Source organism: Falco biarmicus, chromosome 4 (assembly GCF_023638135.1).
Source record: "Falco biarmicus isolate bFalBia1 chromosome 4, bFalBia1.pri, whole genome shotgun sequence".
NCBI lineage: Eukaryota > Metazoa > Chordata > Aves > Falconiformes > Falconidae > Falco > Falco biarmicus.
In genome coordinates this window covers 39,724,670-39,743,455 of record NC_079291.1, presented here as the reverse complement: position 1 = coordinate 39,743,455, position 18,786 = coordinate 39,724,670, and the positions used below count along the sequence as shown (strand labels likewise).

Here is an 18,786-nt window from a genome sequence, read left to right as displayed (position 1 = left end):
CCGTGCCGGCTTGCGAAGGGAAAAGCCAAACCGCGCCGTGCTTGAGGGAGCAGGCTCCTCATACAGAGAAAAGTTTGCTCACTTCTGTGGCTGGAGAAGCCCCAGATTAGCAGGATTTTTTTCAGTCTGTCTGCCCAAGCACTTTGAACAATCAGTATCTAGTGCATCCAAATCACACTCGCAAACCAACCATCAGTGGTTTGGTAGCTCAGGTGTCCTTTTGGAGCATTAGTTGTGTGCAGACGTATTTATATTTCTATATTTATACATTCTATCACACACTCAGAGCTACCCAGGCTGCTCTTCTGTGGCACAAATCCCATCTGTTTGCCCGAGGTTGGCCCTGGCAAGAAGAAAATCAACACCGTTCAGCTGCAGTCACACAGCGCTCTTCTGGGGACAAAACTGCAGATCCAGTGAGTTTCCTTAATCTAGCAGGGACAAATACCACTCCGAGACAATGTCCTCTTGCCTACCTGACTCTGACAGGTTTGTGACTGTATCCTGGACTGACTGATCTGGACTGACAGGCACACTTTTTAGCTGTAAAAGAGAATATATTTCATTCCTATCAAAGTTGTGTAGCACCGTGAGTAGGAAGCACATTGTGTATTCCCGAGAATTCAAAGAAATGCAGGCGCTGCTGGCTCTCTGAAATCCCCCGGGTAATTAAATATCATTTTAGACCTGGTTGAACAACACATGGCCTGAATTAACTACATCAATTAGAAACCAATTTCATGTCACTGGCACAGCCCCTTGCCTGGACGCTGCCAGCAACCAGAATGATATGTTTTGCTTTAGCTGTAGTTGGGCAGAAGACTAAACCAGCGTGGTTAGGCAGTGAGATGGCTGGTGTAAGTGAGGCACCGGTGCTGTTCGACGTTGTGCCTGGCACCATTGCTGGGGGAGTTTGCTTTGATATGAGGATTTCTTTCCAAGTCAAGCATCCCTAATTCCTGACCGGAGGTTGTTGTAAGAAGCAGTAGCAGACACACAGCGTGTTTTACCAGCTATGGTGCCCTTTAGCCCAGCTTGGTCATGCTCTTCCCATTATCCCTTTTTACATGGCAAAGCAATAGTTGTACCTGGCACCATGGTGGGCAAAAATCCCCTTTGCAGCGGGCAAACGAGTCGCCTGTTCCCTTTTTCCTACAGCAGCTAGGAAACTGTGTATCTATTTGCTGGGGGGGGAAAAAAAGCACCCACTCTTTTTATTCAAATATGTTTTTCCATTTGGAAAAAAAGCTCTTGCTGAATTTTTTTTTTCAAAGACTTTGGATCTGCTCACCTTCAGAGTGTGACTTTGCAAGATCCTTTGGCCAGACAGCCGCTGGATGCTGCCAGGCTGCAGAGAAGCATGCCCCTTGTAGACCAAACTCAGCATTGCTTTAGTGGCCTTAAGCTACTTGATACATCAGCAGCTAAGCTGTTCTCTTTGTGGGTCCCGTGTACAGCCGAGCACTCTGCTTTCCTGGCACAAGTGGGCAGCCTCATCCTTCTCAATTTTGTGAGCTGTAAGAGCTTCAAAACAACGTTCTCTTTAAAGGGGAGCAGTCAAGGAGAGCTATGCTAATTATCTTGGGTAGAGGATCCTTTAGGTCTTTGCCAGTTTTTATCAAAGCATAAAAAGCAATTATTAAAATTAATGCAATTTACCATGTGTTCTACTTCTAGCAAAGCTATTTTTGGCGAGGGTTTCCATCTGTCCCATTCAGCAAGATCAGCCACAGACTTTTGCTCTCTCTTCCACTTCCCACAGTTCTCATGCGGAGCTAGGCAAACACACGCCTTTTGCAGAATCAAGTACCTCAACTGCAGCATCTAGCTTACCTGAACTTGCCATCACCTGGTGGAGAGTGTCCTCTGCATGGCAAATACTTTTCCTTCTTTCCCTGTTGCTCTCTGCTGGTGCTGCAGATGCCCCTGCGTAGCACCTGGGCGAGCAAGTGCTGCACCCTCTGCCCTGAGCAGGTGTCTGGTGGGAGAGGTCGTGGGGGCAACCAGCACACCCATCTGCAGGGTGACAAAAATCAGCTTTTGCCTATATTTTTCAATGTTCTATAGCTTGTCTGACCTGAAGCAAGTAGAAATTAGTTCATTTACATTTTTATACAGTGGAAGATAGACCAGCGCAAGGAGAATAAATGCGTAGTGAATAAAGGGTAGAGTCTGTGGGCCTGCAGGCATTCAAAGTATTCTTGTGAGGTGACTGGAAACTGGTACAAACACCTGTGTAAACGGGAACACGGAAGGTATGGCCATCCAGAGCAGAGGCAAAAGAGAGTGCTGGGGACGGTTTCGGATTTGCCATCCCCTGGCAGTTCTCTGGCAGCAGCATCCTCTGCACTGAGATCTCAGGGCAGATGAAAGAGAACCCTGCAAAGGAAATAGCAAGGGCAGCTCACTCTGTCCTTCGTGCCACTCCCCTGAAGTTGTGCGGATGACAAAAGCTGGGCAGGTGAAGGACACTATTCTAACATAACATACTGAAGTCATAGTGGTGAACCAGTTTATTTTCATCAGAAAATTTTAAAAACCTTGTATGTTTACCTGTCTGCTAAGCGTTGTAAGAGGAAGGGAAGCCCAGATGTGATGTTATCACTGAGAAACCTACTACACTGGCTTCAGACTAGCTACTTATTACCACTTTAAAATTAAGAAAACTGTATTAGATTGAATGAGGAGGTGTGTTAATGACATAATTAAGAACACAAACCTGTTAAAAGACGTATGTTAAATGCTGAATAGATACCTGCCCAGTGTAAAAAAAAAAATCTAATCTGATCTGCAATCCCTAAGGACATGATGCAATGCATAGAGGGAACTCTGACTCAAATTCTTTAGCCTCGGGCTCTCTGATGACTGGATCCCATGGCATCCAAGCCTGGCAGAACAACAGCATATTGCTTTCTGCTTGCCATACTTCCTGAATAAAGGAACCTGAGTGACAAATCTGGCAGCAATTCCGTTTGTGCTTAAAGCTGTTAATATCCCTACCTGGTGGGAGACAAATGTTGGAGGAGCAGTTACCAGACAAGTTGTCTGGAGGAAGAATTTGGTCAAAGCTGCCTTGAAGTTGCCATCATTCACCTTCTCTGCAGCACTGCTCCGTTCATCGAAGTACAGATTCCTCCTGCAGACGCACTCCCTGTGCTGTGTTGTGCCTGGTTCAAAATGAATTCTCAAAATGACGCCTGAATATGTTTATCTCAACAGACTATCCCTGCAACATTATGGCTAGAAATGCTGCCCTCCAGAAATGACATTCCCTTTGTAACCCAGGCCCACAACAGTCTCCTGGTCAGGCTGTATTACGCTGCTCAGAGGCACTGCCCTCTCCTCCCATACCCTTTCCTGATTCCTCCCAGCACTGCAGGGAGAAGTGGCATTTATCAGGATACTCGGTGCAAATTCTTCCCATTTCATTCTCTCTCCCAGGCATTACACTTGATAAAAAATTCTTGCCTCTTTTAGATATTTCAAGACTGACATTAGTGATTTAAAGTTAATTAAACAGAAGATTCCAGGCTAAATTCTATTCTCAGAAATAGTAGTGAAACTCCAAAGTCAGCTCAATGAGCTTCGCCGCATAGTGACACAGGAGCAAGGGCTCCTTCCAGACTAACAGAGTCACACGTGTTAAGTGCAAACAGCATTTGGCACTCTACCAATGAGCTCAGTATAAATCCATGTACGCGCCAGTGATTGAGAATATTTTCATGGGATATTGTGTATGTTATCCTGCTCTTTGGGATTACAATTAAACAATAAAATAGAAAGCAGCAGTTTGCCAAATTGTGATAACCACAGCTTTTAATGTTCTGATTCCAGAAAAAACGTACACATTTCTATTTTACATTAGTGTACATACATGTGCATGGCCATGTGTGTGTCTCTGCATATTATAAACATACGTACAACGTCTCAATACATGAGAGGAAAATTCCAGCGGAGATTTTATCTTCCTGGAGAGCAGAAAACCTCAGTTCCCAGATGGTAGAAACGCTCTCTAGCCAGTCGTGTTCCTTTTCTCACCTGATGCTTTTTGGATTTGTGCAGTAATTGTGCGTACTAGAGTTTTATTGCTGTATAGAAAGAACAGTCCAGCTGAAATCATATGTATTGCATAACAGCACAGGCATATCTCAGAAGGTGGTAAATACTTCGATTTTTCTCTCCAATCTGGATCCTTTTTTGGTTGTTATTGCTAAATGCACAAATGTAAGTTAAATTTGAAATACCAAACCCAAAGTTACATGCAGTACAGTAAAGCCTGTTAATAATGGCATTGGCAATACATTGTGCTGGGAAACATACACAATGGTTCCTCTGCATGGGTTATACCTCTATAATGCCACGTGGAAGCGTCCTGGTCCCTTCCTCATTATGCAGGCATCACCAGCCCCTTTTGGGGACTCACTGTATCTCCCTGTGCTCTGCAACTCCCTGAATATAAGGCAAAAGTGGAGCCATGATCTCACATGTGTTAGCTAACTTCTTGGTTTTCAACTTCTTTCCGTGGAGCTATTCCTAATTTGTGGTGGATCAAACCTACAGATCAACATCGCAACATGCTTTTTTTAACACGAGGCCAAATTCCACTAATTTTGAGCACAGTTGCCTACCATACTAATTGAAGGTTTGGCATCTTGCAGGATCACACCAAAGTCTACTGCGTGCCATTTTGTTGTAAAGAAGATTGTTTGGGATCAAAGAGTCTCCTGCTTTAACTAATGAAACAGGAAGAAAAATGAATGATCAGAAGTAATTGCAATTTGCAAAGTAAATTACACCATTAACTACTTCAGAAATCAATAATCGGGCACAAAAAGAAATTCAGTTGAGGGGATGACAGAAGAAAAAATAAATCTCTTGGGCATCTTGCCACTCTGGGGATTTTAATTTTGAGTTTTCCACTCCCAGCTATCCATTCTTGTTGCCTATCCATCAACCTCCTGATGAATATAAAGGACTTTGGTATGCCACGCCAGAAGATTGCTGGGTTGGTAGAACAATGGAAAGGGAGTCTTTCAGGATTGGAGGAGGAAGGGTAAATTGCAGATGACAGTTCAGAAAAGCTTGTCTGCTCTTGCTTTTTTCCCCTAACATCTCTTTTTAATAGCATTGGCAGTCTAATAACCATTTCAAAGGTAACAAAAATCGTACTCTTGGGCAAATCACCTGGAAGTCTCCTCCTGATTGACTCTAACAACTGACATAATTTTTAATACAAGTGCAACATGATTTATGCGTTTGCTTGTTGGTATAGTTTTAAGCAGGGGCAAAGTGGTTGTTTAATCTTACTCCCATGTTAGAGGCATTTATCTTCCACTCCTTTGTATTTACTATTTACATCTTCATAAGAATGCTGACACTGTAGCCTTCACTATCAGCAATACTCCTTGATTTAATAGCACTTATGAATATCTCTATATTTTGGGGTTTATTAATGAACATCATGAGTTCTTCTGTGTGCCTGCTTATGACAAGTTACCTGCTATGGATTTGGGGAAGATGGGAGTTAAGCAGGGGGTCAGGCAGAAAACCTGTATGAAAAACATTGCAACCACTGATGTGCTTGCATGGGCAGTTGCAGGAACCAAGACTTCCACATCAAAAGAGGCAGACGAGTTTACACGCTCATCCTACAGGAAGGGAGAGGTGGGGTATGTTGAAAAAAAGGGTGTTTTCAGCAAATACAGCTGACCTAGACTGTGAGCTGAACCCTGCTGCAGATAGTCTCGTTGTCTCAAGGGGCACTGGATGTCCAGGCTCCTATGAACAAAGCTGGTAGAAGCTGTGTAACAAACCTCATTCTCTGAAACCCAGTTCCCGAAATGCAGTGCCCTTGTTGCCAAGTTGAGGCTGTCTGTGGAGGAGACATTTACTGGTTGGTGCAAGCATTGCTCAATTGCACCTCCACAGTACCATTGCCCTTAGTGACCTTGCTAGAAACTTCTTGACTCACAGCTCCTCCTGCAATGGAAAGCGTGGGCTTGCCACTTGGAAGGGGTGACAGATAAGAAAAAGGATCTCAGTGGGTGCAGCATCACCCAGAGACCGTGAAGCTGATACTAGGTACAGCTCTTGAAATTCTATACCATCACCAGTGCAAGAGCAATCAACTGGTCAGGCATCATTGGGTCTGGAGAAGAAGTACTAGCATCACTATCGAAAAATACTCCAAAGGTTGACTGTGCACTGTACCATCCATCACTACAGCTTTGTATTCGGCACCCGGGGTCACAGGGAGGCAAGGAGGAGAGAGAAGTCAAAGAGAGAAGCGGGCTTGCAGGCACGTGGGAAAGGAGAGGAGATATCTGCAGGAACAATCTTTTATGCTTGCAACTAGTGGTTTAATCTTTGGAATAAACAAGGGCACTTGCAGTTATGAGTATCTTTTATGGTTAATTACTGCTATTTAAGTTGGCAATCATCAAGTGTCATATATGATTATTTTACATCATTAAACTTGGTCAGTTGAATGTGTAATCATTAGCTCCATATGTGTTTTAGACTTATTTTTACATAAACAGTTATGGTTTTATATCTGCGGTAATTCACCAGTCAAAACATGATATACATGACTTGGATACTGATCTTTCCATTTTAATTTCTCCCCCCCGCCAAGTAACCAGTCATGTTTGACTGATCTTTTCAGATTAAAAACTAAAAAGGAAAAGATATGTGGAATTTATTTGCAAATTCTCCTTGTTGAGCCCTGTCACTTTGGTGACAGCCCTCCCTGAATTCCCCCCTCATTTGGGTTTGAAAAGTGGTTGTAACCCTTTCAAGGCTTGACACAGTTTCTTTGGATCATTTTTCCTGTTTGCCTTCATGTTCAGAGGCTGACCTTCAAAAGGCATTATTAATTGAGATAAAACATAATCTATAATATTTCCAATCACACACACACACAAAGATGGTTTAAATCCCTGAATAACAGAGAATAGCCTGCAGAAGGACTTCCTACATTCCAAAAGGCAGGTAAAAGCTTCCAAAAAAATCAGCAAAACAACTTTTTTTCTCTTGTACACTGAGGCTGATTTTCCTTACATGAGCATGAAAATCTTAGTTTTAGGAAAGAATCCAGTGAGCAACTTGCACCGCTATAAACACAGATGGTCGTCAGTCATAGTGACCAAAACGAGTTTCTGGGAGGACTGTTAATGCTGGCTGTACCTGCTTCTACCAAAACTGGTGCAGGACGTGGTCCCTTCTGGGACCTGCTACATGACACATGTGCCAGCCCTGAGATTTTAGCGAACTGGGTGAACAGAACTGAAGCAGGATACCAGCAATGGTTTAGGATAGCAGCAAAGATGTCACCACCATGTCACCATGGTATCTTTGAGCCATATATACTGATATGAATATTTTTTCCCCCTTTTATGATATATTTTATTTTGTAGCACTGAATCCAGTTACCTGTTGGAGCGAGTGCATGTTGTTCCTTGGCCATGCTGCTGGCCTCCATGTCGAAACGCTAACCTTACATACACAGTTAAACCAGTGCTTATAAAGGTACAGTGTAGCAAAGCCTTAATTTTCAAGTTGACTGAAATTCAAAATGCTTCTCTAAAATAGTATTAAAAAAGTTAAAATACAAGCAAGAGCAAAACAGATGCAGATAGGAGTGAGAAGAAGCAGTATGGAGCTTGGCACAGCATTTGAGCACTCCTTTGTTCGGCATATGCCTTTTTCCACATTACTCCTGCTCACTGTAGCTGGTAAAGGGTTGCCCTTTCTCCAAGTATTTTTTCTTGGGCTAACCCTTTGAATTTAGCACTGCAGGCATAAGGAGCCATTTTGTGCCTGGCAACTGCAGAATGTGTTCCCCTGTGTGCCAGTGGACACGTTCTTACATGGTTTTCTCCGTTTTTCCCTATCTTAGTGCTGAGGCAACGGCACGCACGTAAAATGGACGTGCATGTTATGCTGTACGTCTTTAAGGCTCTGTATGAACATTAACTAATTAGTCAGCAAGGAAAAGAGCTGTGAGAAGGCTGTTTCAAATGGCTGAAGCTGCAGGGGATACAGCTCAAACACCAGCTGCGGATCTGAATGCGTAAAGGCCCAGAGAACAGGAAGGGAAGCAAACAGGCTGAAAGACTGGAGCAAGCCTGCAAGAGGGCTTCGAAAATACAAAGAAAATTTAACACATTAAGGCTGGCAGCAGCTCACATAGGTACAATGGTTATATTAACAATGGACTGTCAGTCTCGACTGTTAGAGGAGAGGAGGTTATGTTATAACATAAATGCTACCCAAGCCTTAATTACAGCGAATCGATGCTTTGACATACCACTTCAGGAAAACAAAGGTCCCATGGTAAAAAGAGGTTTCTACATTTCCTCTAACTTTGTTCCCAGGTTATGTTCCCAGCTAACACATAAGCTCCACTGACAACCCAGCACCAGTACTTGCCCCATTCTCTCTATTCTGCTTACTTAGGCTGTGATTTTTGTGGCTGTCATCTTTGGGAGAAAGTGTGCAAGAGATTAGAGCGAATGAACATTCTTGTTAATATGTGTGAGGATGAAACTGTCTATGAAGAACGTGAACGTAGTTGGTATGGTAGGACCTCGCTTCAAAAATCAGGCTTACCATAGCTGCAGTACAGAACTGAAAGCGTGCTTGATGCCAGTAAGTCACCCAGCATCACTACGGCTTGACAGACCACGATAGGCTTGTGTTTATTTGAAGGTAAGAGACTTGCTATTTTCCCAATCTGCAACACGTCCGTGGCAATGGAGGTTTACGCACACCCTGATGTCACGAAAACCTCCTGGGTTAGGGATGACTAAATACAATGCCTCAAGGGTCTAGCTACAGGCTGAGATGGACTCATCACTCTCGGCAGAACTTTTTCATTTTTCCTGCCCAGATGAAAGAGCAGCGCTGAAAGCCCTTTCCTATGGGGTGAAGAGAGCGATGAGATACGAACATAATTCTCAAAGTGTGTTCAGCTGCCTTCCTGGGTCTTGAGGGGAAGCCCTCAGCTGAGGGAACTGGCTAGCTTTTGTCAGTGCCAGATAAAGAATTTTTTTGAAGACAGAACATTAGACGAAATAAAAAAGAAAGAAAGAAAAAAAAAGGGGGGCAGGGAGGGATATTTACAAGTGCAGGAAATGGAAGCTTTATCAGGAGTTTTCTGGGGAGATAAGGAGCTGGGCTGGCCCATCTCTATGTGGCGTGGACACACTCACTGCCTTTGAGTCTCTCAGGAAAGAGCAAAAGGAGCTGCTGACATTTCTGCTTAAAAGGAAGAATCAATGAATCTTTGTTTCCCACTGCCTGCTTGTTTGACCTTATTGTGTTGTGGAATAGAAAAGAAAGAAAAGAGAACGGGTGAGGGGAGAGGGGATTCGTGCTAATAAAATCCAAGACAAGATCACAGCCCTCTGATCATCGCTGGAGATGCTATTATTTGGTTGTTGTCCTATTTGCTGCTGTTGCTCATTTCCGATTCTTGCCTTGCTGTAATAAGTCACACTCTTTCCAGCCATCATCCCCGTATTGACAGGCAAATGTCACCCACGTTTGATTGACGTCCATTGCTCCTGAATACAGAAGTATGATTTAGGAATCAATTCTGTTTGTTTATTTAAACAGTTCTTTGTGTACCTTGTGTATCTGTAAACAGGACAAGTCCCTTAATATTTTCTCGGGAGAAATGCCACTAATATTGCACATTCACCTTCCCACTCAGTCACAGAGGTGCCCACCAGCCCTTGCGGGAGGAGAAACCTTTCACACAGAAGCGGGGGGGGGGGGGGGGGGAAGGGAAAAAAAAAAGGAAGGAAAAAAAAGGAAGAAACCCCCAAGACTTAACAAAACAATTTTCTGCCCCCGAGATAAGCCAGAGACTTTTTTTCTCAGGTCCAGGCGTCTGCTGATCTGCATATACCCCACACTTTCCTTAGGCTTCTAAACAAAAGGGAACTCTTTCCCTCAGTGTCAGTTCGCTAGCAAAGCGGTGTCTGGCTCTAACACCGGGAAACACTGCAGCCGGTGATGAGTATGTCAGTTTTAATTCAGAGAAAGAACTGTTTCCTTCTCTGCCTTATGGGTGTAATCGGGGAGAGGGGAAGAGTAAGATCTGAAATTGTGAGAGATGCTAATCTCTATTACTGTGTACGGTGGGAGGTATATTTTCAAATAACTTCCACTTGGACAATGGGTAACTGTAAAACATCCCTACATTTAAAGCGGTATTTCCCAGAAAACACTAATATGGCAGGGTGGCCTCGGGGAAGCATTAAGCAGGAGGTGGATTGACCTTTTAATTCTCGATCGGTGACCTGAAGGGTACCCAGAGGCTGCTAAGCACATCTCTTCCTTTTGGTCTGCTCCAGAAAGAGCTGTCATCGCAAGATGCAGCTAGTGAGTGAGGCTCACGATTTCGCTGTTCATCCGTTTGCGGGAGGGGTGGGGGAGGGAGAGAGGAAAAAAAAAATATATTTCCCACACTGCCAGAGTAATGCCAAACTCTCTGTGAGTGGGAAGAGCAGAGCAGATGCTGGAATGAGATGCCAAAGCAGCTCCCCTTTCCCCTGCGCTTTTGGGTGCCTATAAATTGCTCCAGCACGCTCGTCAGCCTCCTCCTCTCCTGGCAGGTGGCACCCGGGCAGGATCCCGCTCTCCCTCCGGCTCCGGCTCAGGCTCCGGCGCGGCGGCGCGGGTTCTCGGCGGCGGGCACCGGGGCAGCCGCGGGGCGGCCGGGAGGCGCGTCCCCGCTGAGGACAGTCGTCTCTGCGAAAAAAACAACCCAACAAAAGGGAGCGAGCGAGCGAGCGAGGCGGCGAGCGGGGCGATCGCGAGAGGAAAGGCAAGTTCCTGGAAAAGTTGACTCGGACTGGCACAGCCTGCAAAAAAAAAAAGTCGATCGCCAGCGGGAGCATAAAAGTGCGGGCGGCCGGGGCGCGGCGGCAGCTCTCCCTCTCCCTCCCGCCCGCCCGGCGGCTGCAGCGGCCGCAGCGGAGCGCCGCGACCCGCCGGAGCCCCCGCCGCCACCGGCCGCGGGAGGGCGGCCAAGCCCCGGGGGAGCCGAGCTCGCGCGGGCTCGGCGGTTTTTCGGCTCTGAGGAGGTTCCCGACCAACCATCAAGATTTTGTCCAAAAGCAGGCAAGAGGATCGCCCTGCGCTGAGCCGGCTGGTGGGCAGCAGGCGGCGGCTGATCGCGGCCGGCGCGCTGGGGGTGGTGATGGTGCTGCTGCTGGTCATCCTCATCCCGGTGCTGGTCAGCTCGGCCGGCACGTCGGCGCACTACGAGATGCTGGGCACCTGCCGCATGGTCTGCGACCCCTACGGCGGCACCAAGGCGCCCAGCACGGCGGCCACGCCCGACCGCGGCCTCATGCAGTCCCTGCCCACCTTCATCCAGGGGCCCAAGGGGGAGGCCGGCCGGCCGGGCAAAGCGGGGCCCCGCGGCCCCCCGGGGGAGCCGGGGCCGCCCGGCCCGGTGGGGCCGCCGGGTGAGAAGGGCGAGCCGGGGCGGCAGGGCCTGCCGGGCCCCCCCGGGGCGCCGGGGCTGAACGCGGCGGGGGCCATCAGCGCCGCCACCTACAGCACCGTCCCCAAGATCGCCTTCTACGCCGGCCTCAAGCGGCAGCACGAGGGCTACGAGGTGCTCAAATTCGACGACGTTGTCACCAACCTGGGCAACCACTACGACCCCACCACCGGCAAGTTCACCTGCTCCATCCCCGGCATCTACTTCTTCACCTACCATGTGCTCATGCGGGGCGGCGACGGCACCAGCATGTGGGCCGACCTCTGCAAGAACAACCAGGTGGGAGCCGGGGACGTGAGCGCAGCGGGCGCCCGGGGGGAGCCGGTACCGCGGGGGAAGCGGGCGCCCGGGGGGAGCCGGGCTCCCTGAGGGCAGCAGGCGCCCGGGGGCACCCAGCCGCCGTGAGGGGAGCGGGCGCCCGGCGGGGGCCGAGCTTCCCGAGGAGAGCGGGCGCCGGGGGCAGCCGGGCTCCCTGAGGGAGCGGGTGCCGTGAGGACAGCGGGCACCCGCGCGGAGCCGGGCTCCCTCAGGGGAGCAGGCGCCGTGAGGGGAGCGGGCGGAGCGCGGCGGCGCGGGAAGGGCGTGAGGCGGGCGGCGGGCGCCGGGCGGCCGCTGGAGGCGGCGCGGGCGCGGGGCGGGGGAGTGGGGCCCGAGCCTGGCGGTGCGCAGGCGGGGCGGCCCGCGGGGGCGCTGAGGGAGCCGGTGCCCGCCTCCGCAGCCGGCGGAGACCCCGGCGCCGCCCCGCTCCGGCTCAGGTTCCTGATGAGCCCTGAGGGGCCGGGCGTTCCGCGCGGAGCCGAGGCCGCCCCGGGTGAACGCGGGCTCCACGCGCTCTGTTCCCGGGACTCGCGCCGCTGGCGCCCGCTCCCAGCCCGCGCCGGCCGCCCCGCAGCCGCGGAGCGCCGTCCGCTGCCCGGCCGGGACGGGAGCGGGGGCCGGTCGGGGAGGTCGCGCAGGCAGCGCTGCCCTCGCGGGGGCCAGCAAAGCCCGGGCCGGGGCCGGGCGCTCCCCCGGGGCAGGGGAACTCCCAGGGAAGGAAGGGGGGGCCGTGGGCTGCGGGTGAGCTCGGGAGCGGCTGGTCCTGCGTGGGGCAAGGGCGAGGTGTGAGGGAGGAAAGCAGCCACGTCACGGGAGCGGGCTCCCGCGCAGCCGGGCGCGGATTCTGACCCGCTCAGCCCCGGCGGGGAGCGAGGCTTCCCTCGGCCGCGGAGGGCCGGTAGCGGCCGGAGCTGGGCGGCCCAGGGCGGGCTGGCGGGCCCTGCAGCGAGGCACGACCCGAGGTATGCCGGCACCCTCCGCGGCGGGGTGGAAACATTCGAAATATTAAAGATCTTGCGATGCTACCGTCTGAAAGACAGAGGAATCATCCATTTTAATTAGGATAAACGTTCCCACCGCGCTCGCAGGGGCTGTGCCTGTAACATTGCCCCCGGGGAGCCGCTCATCGCAAATCTGCGCTTCCTCCGTACCGGATAGGTTGGGTGTAATTATTACAGCGCTTAGCGGTACCGGCATCCCTCCTGCTGCGGGTGCCCGGGGGGGAGTGCGGGGTGCCCGGGCTTTCCCGTGCCTTCGGGAGCTCCGCCGTGCTCCCACCGCTTTCGGGGCACCCCGTGCGGCGGGGAGCGAGGGAACCGGCCGCGCAGCAGCCGTTCAACAGGTCACCGGCGGCCCGAGCTGTCCCGGTGCGCAGCGGGCTACGCGGGGAGCGCGGAGCCCGGCGCTGCCGCTCTCCCCGGGCCGTTCACCCTCCGGCGGGGCGGGCTGGCGGGGTTGACGGGCTCAACGCGGGGTCCGTAGGACCGAGGAGCGGTGTCCCCGCCGCCCGCGCAGGTCGCAGAGGGGCGCCTTCGTTTGCGGCCCCCTCCCCCGCGGGGCGCCGCGGCTCGGCTCGGCTCGGCTCGGCGCGGGCGGCAGCACCGGCGCGCGGCAAATTAACCTGATCTGCCACTTAACCTTTTGTTTATGGCTCCTCAGAAGTACTGTGAAAAGAGAATAATGAGGACATCAGCAGCAATTAATTACATTAGAAAATGTCCACCATAAATATTGTCTCAGCAGGTAAACCAGGGCTAGTAAAAATCGTAATATATTCACTTTGATTTCTTCATACAAAGGAAACACTGCCCACCGCGAGAATGCCGTTTTGTTTGCGATTACAGCATTAATCTATTTTTGACCCTTATTTATAATGTTTTAAAGTGTTTATTTTCCCAAACCCAGAAAAATAAATACATACCGGTACTTTTTAAAAAGTACCCAATTATAAATATTAAATTGAGCCCGAAGTCTAGCTGTTCCCAACTATAACTATTTGCCATACCAGACATCAGACAAATGAAACTCGCAGTAATTCAAAGAAAAAAAAGGCAAGGGTTCCATGTGTATATTTGTATATATCTGTGCAAAGGTAAGTGTTTAGGTAAATACCTGCATACAAACTATTTAAAATTGATGCACAGTTTCAATGCAGCAGTGCCTCCTTTTGATTATGATTTATACTTGAAACACTATACACTGGTGTGACAGTGATTAACTTTGTCTATTATAAGAAAGCTCAGAAATTTTTGATGTCATTAAGTGGAGTTGGACACAGGTTATGCTACAAATCCAGTGTTTTCTAGCAATGAAAAAACCCAAACCACTGGAAAGTGAATGACTGACTTACATTCCTAAGCAATACGTAAGTGGAACCTCAAAGTCTTCAGTGTTAATACATTGTCTTCTTTAACAGTTACAAAGCTTGAGGGAACTGCTGAGATCACAGAGCTTAGCAACCTGAGAACATAGCTTGAAGAAAGAACTTGCATGCAACTTATGAAATGTATACTCTGTTAATGGTTTAATTTTGAGATACATTCACCCTCTTGCAGCAATTGACTCAGAATTCATTTGAGACTGTTCTCCTAAGCTTTACAAAGAAATTGCTCTGGCTAACCAAACAAGGAGGTAAAACCTCTAAGAACAGCACGCTGGAGTTTATAGGACATTTGTTGCTATACATAGGGCAGCAAGATCTACACTTTGGTTTCTAGACTTTTAATACCCAGAATCTTTTTTTCTTCAGGCAGTATGTACTATGTAGAATCTTAAAAATAAAATATCCATTGCAGCTGTAGTCAGTGTCCATGGGCTGACTCCCTTAGGATAGTCACTAACACAACTCAAATTCTCCTTTACTATCCATAGAAACACATTTTAGACAAATACACTGAGTAGCATTTCATTATGATGTAAATGGGAATTTGGAAAGTGATTTAAACCATTTTGTTTGCCGGTATGCAAGATACTAGTTCTCTGCAGAAGTTTTTCTGCCTCATCTATAGCCTTTCACTCTTTCCCATTTGCCCTTTCCATTTACACTACCAGCAACAGTCCCAGCTGGTTATTTTCTTTGAAGCGTATTTTCAGGTTTAATAGCCCAGAGCCTTCAACTCCACCTTGCCAGTCATTAATCCATAGGAAATAGCCAGTGTTTAAAATAATTATTGCTTAAACACTAGCAAAATAGATACCTCTGTAAACAATAGCAGGTAATTTGGAATCACAAAGTCCTGAAATAGTTGGGGTTTATCGTCATGCCATGTATCAGTTTAAATTTGCAGACTGTCACAGCACTGCAAGCCTTTTAAGTCTTTCTCACTCTTCTTACAGGATGTATAAAGAATTGCCATGTACTGTGGTTTTTAAGCTGCATAATGCCATAAGATCCTGCACGGTAGAAGAAGCCCTTCCTTTTTAACATTTCAATATTTATGTGAAATCGTATCACATGAAAATTTAATTCGGAAATTTATCAGTTAAACTTTGAAAGGAATCCACGGAAAATTGTGAATTATAGCCTATTTTTTCAATTCAGAACAGATAAAATCCCACATATAGTACACCAGGTCATGCATTATTACTTAGTTCAAGCTTGCAATACCACTAAATCACTTAGTGCTCTGTAACTATGCTAGAACAAAGACAAGCAACAAACAGATGATGTGTGATGCTGAAATAAATCACATACAAGTAAGTTTAAATATTTTACCAAACAGGGTCAAATTATATACAAATGATTTGGAGGCTTACAATGGCACAGGCTATTCACTGCTGGAAACCAACATACATCTTGAAATTACAGATTACTTCCCAGTTTGCTAGTAATGTCAAATTTAATCAGTAGTGGAATAAGCAAGAGATAAATGGGGAAACAAAAAGTATGCTTAAGTGAAAGTTGCAAATGAAAAGTCCACAATAACTTGTACATTCCAAAACCTCTTAAAGCAAATCACTCACCTGTGATTTTTTCCAATGTGCATCTCTTAAAACACATAGAAATTTAATGTTTGCTTACTGAAATGTGGTGATAACAGTTTTTCCAAACCCCAACTAGGATCCTTACCTGCTTGTGTGTATGGGAGTGTGCATGTGTGTGTGTGTGTGTGTGATGTACTTCTTGTATTCTTTTTGCAGCACGATCCTATTAGTAGCATGACAATAAATTGCCTCTAGAAGAAGTCCAGCCTGGTATGAGTAGGGCCTCACTGTGGATTTTCACTTATGTCAATCATTTGTCCTGCTGAAATAAAAGTTACACTAAGGTAAAACTTGCACACCACCGGGTTCAGTTCTCTGAACTCCAGCTATTATTACACATATATTTTAAAAGGCTCCAGACACCTACAGGAGTGCAAGTGGTTGTATTAATCAGGTGACTGAGAAAGGAGCACATTATTACTTTATTTCAGTGTTGTGTCATAGGAGAAAATAAGCAACAACCATAGCAAAACCCAAGAAATAACCATAGGAAAAAACTGCAATAGATGTTGCCAGACATTATTTGAAGTGGCCACTCATGCATGCTGAATAAAATGTTGAGGATATGCTTTTATTTCACCATGCAGAAAAAAGTTATCTGAGTTTTTTTTAACCACTCATTATGTATTTTATGTAGGTTCGAGCTAGTGCGATTGCTCAGGATGCCGATCAGAACTACGACTATGCCAGTAACAGCGTGGTTCTTCATTTGGAGCCAGGAGACGAAGTTTACATTAAATTAGATGGAGGAAAAGCACATGGAGGAAACAACAACAAATACAGCACATTTTCTGGATTTATTATTTATGCCGACTGATAATGAGTAAAAAGACCCACCAAACCAGTCCAAAAATGAAGCTTGCTCTTCTAAGCAATGGATTTGCGTGGCAAAAGTCAATGAAACAAGCACCCCAGCAGAGAGCAACCACTGAACACCTCAGTAGCGGGGGGAAAAAAAAAAGTCAAATGCTACCTGATTCACATCTGTACAACACAGAGAAACCTTATGTTAAAAAATTATAAAACAAGTTAAACAGATGTGTGATCCACTACCGCCAAAGCAAATACTTCCTCATTGTTAGTGTCCATGTGAATGAAGTCCTACATAGGTCAAATTTTTATAGGAAAAAGCCCCACCTAAGGACGCTGAGTTACTTCTTCAGTGTATATGATACTTCGATGTGTTATGATCTTGCTGCTTTATCCATACTTCAGCTTTGGTTCTTGTGACTTGCTAACAATGATGCTTGGAGTCCACTCATAGTGTGGTGAGGAATGATTTTACAATAAAAGAAAGAGGTAATCAAAATATACTCGGTCTCTCCAAAGGAATTGTTTGCCTTGTACTTCTCTTATCCTTCCACTTAAAACTAGAAACCAATCAGCTTCAAGCCTTAACTCAATGTTCCTGCTTTGTAGGTTTACATTAGACTTGTATCTTAAAATCAGTCCAGTGGAGTTGTTCAAATTTTGTCTTCCCCTTAGCTGTGTTCTAAAAGAAAAACGATAGAAGAAACACTTTTTTTTTTTTTCTCTCCTTTTTTCTGAAAAATGTAACAGTTGACAAATTATTCTATTGGACCAAATCCCTGATTCCACCAAAGCCAATGGCAAAACTCCCATTGATATTAGTGGAAAAAGGATTTGGCTTTTAATTTGTAAATGTGTAAATACATATTTAGACAATTATTACAGACCCATTCTTGATGGTTAATTATGTAAATATTTAGTAAGCCTGGCATCCACATCCTCAGACTAAGTTAGAGTGTTTTCTTTGCAGCGATTAGTCTTCATCAGTCTTTTAGCACTTAGTCTGTACTTGGGTACTATTTTTAATAAAGTAGTTACAACTTAACATACTGCAGATGTTCAACTAGAATTTTGTAAGAATATAATGGGTCAAAACCTTATTTGTCTTGGGTGTCTTGTCTCACTGAAGTTAGTGGGATTATTCCCACAAAAGAATGGGAGATCTGACACATGAGAAAATGTTGTCACACAGACCTTTTCCGTGGTAGCTAGTTACCAGTTTGTAGTAAGGCGTGCCTATGAAATGGACACAGATAAGCGTATTACCAAAAATGATAACACATATGCAAAGAAAGAAGCAGATATTTACATGCAAAAAAGAGTGTGTATTAAAACCTATTTTTCTCATTCATATATATATATATATATATAAAGTCTCAAAGAAGTTTAATCCATATAAAGGATTAATAGCTTGGAGAATTAAACTAAACACAGGTACTATGAGTTACAGAGTTATAAAATTGCTTTAAAATCACTTATACCAGTAATGTCTACAGAGTAATTTTATTCAGAAAAAGGATTTATTATTTGTTTTGTTTCTGGGAGGGGAGGCTGTCTATTTCTCTCAGGTTAAAACTTCCAGATTTCATTCTAAACCTAAATTTTAGCAAGATAATTAGCTCCTTAGCACAGCTGGTTATGCTATTTATTTTTAACATTTTGGCAAAATCAGGGTAATATTTCTGTAAATTGTTAAAAGAGTAATAGAGGCTACCCCCACTATTTCTGTTTCATGTACTTTGCCACACACAACCTTGTCTAATGTGCTAAGGGTACAAACTCGGATTTATCTCCACTAAAACGTCAAAAGTGTCTGCCACTGTGACAAAAAAGCTCCTCAGTGCTGGCTGCTCAGTAAAAGTCTGATGTATCTCTCTAGAAATCTCATTTGAATGAGTGAAGTTTTTCTTAAACAGAACATGTTACTCTATCTGTTTCCGTTTTGAGTCAAAACGTTCAAAATAAATGCTGTTAGTCTAGGCTGACTGAGAGGATCCCCAGTCTAACTCATCTAAGATTTATAAAGGGACATTGTCCTGCCAGTTGCTTGTGTATTATCTCACCAGAACGGTTAATAACACTTTTACTTTATGACGAAGTGCCAGCCTATATCCATACATTGTAGTGATTGCTCCTGGTTTTTTTCCTATGAGGTA

General features: G+C 46.3%; 1 protein-coding gene across 1 annotated transcript; it reads left to right on the top strand.

The window, feature by feature from the left end:
• The first annotated feature begins 9,838 nt into the window (after window positions 1-9,838).
• Window positions 9,839-17,133, top strand: C1QL3 (complement C1q like 3). The gene is made up of 2 exons (XM_056334903.1): window positions 9,839-11,797; window positions 16,458-17,133. Exons 1-2 carry the CDS (start codon window positions 11,210-11,212, stop codon window positions 16,635-16,637), a joined length of 768 nt encoding a protein of 255 aa, XP_056190878.1. The 5' UTR covers window positions 9,839-11,209; the 3' UTR covers window positions 16,638-17,133.
• The last annotated feature ends 1,653 nt before the right edge of the window (window positions 17,134-18,786 follow it).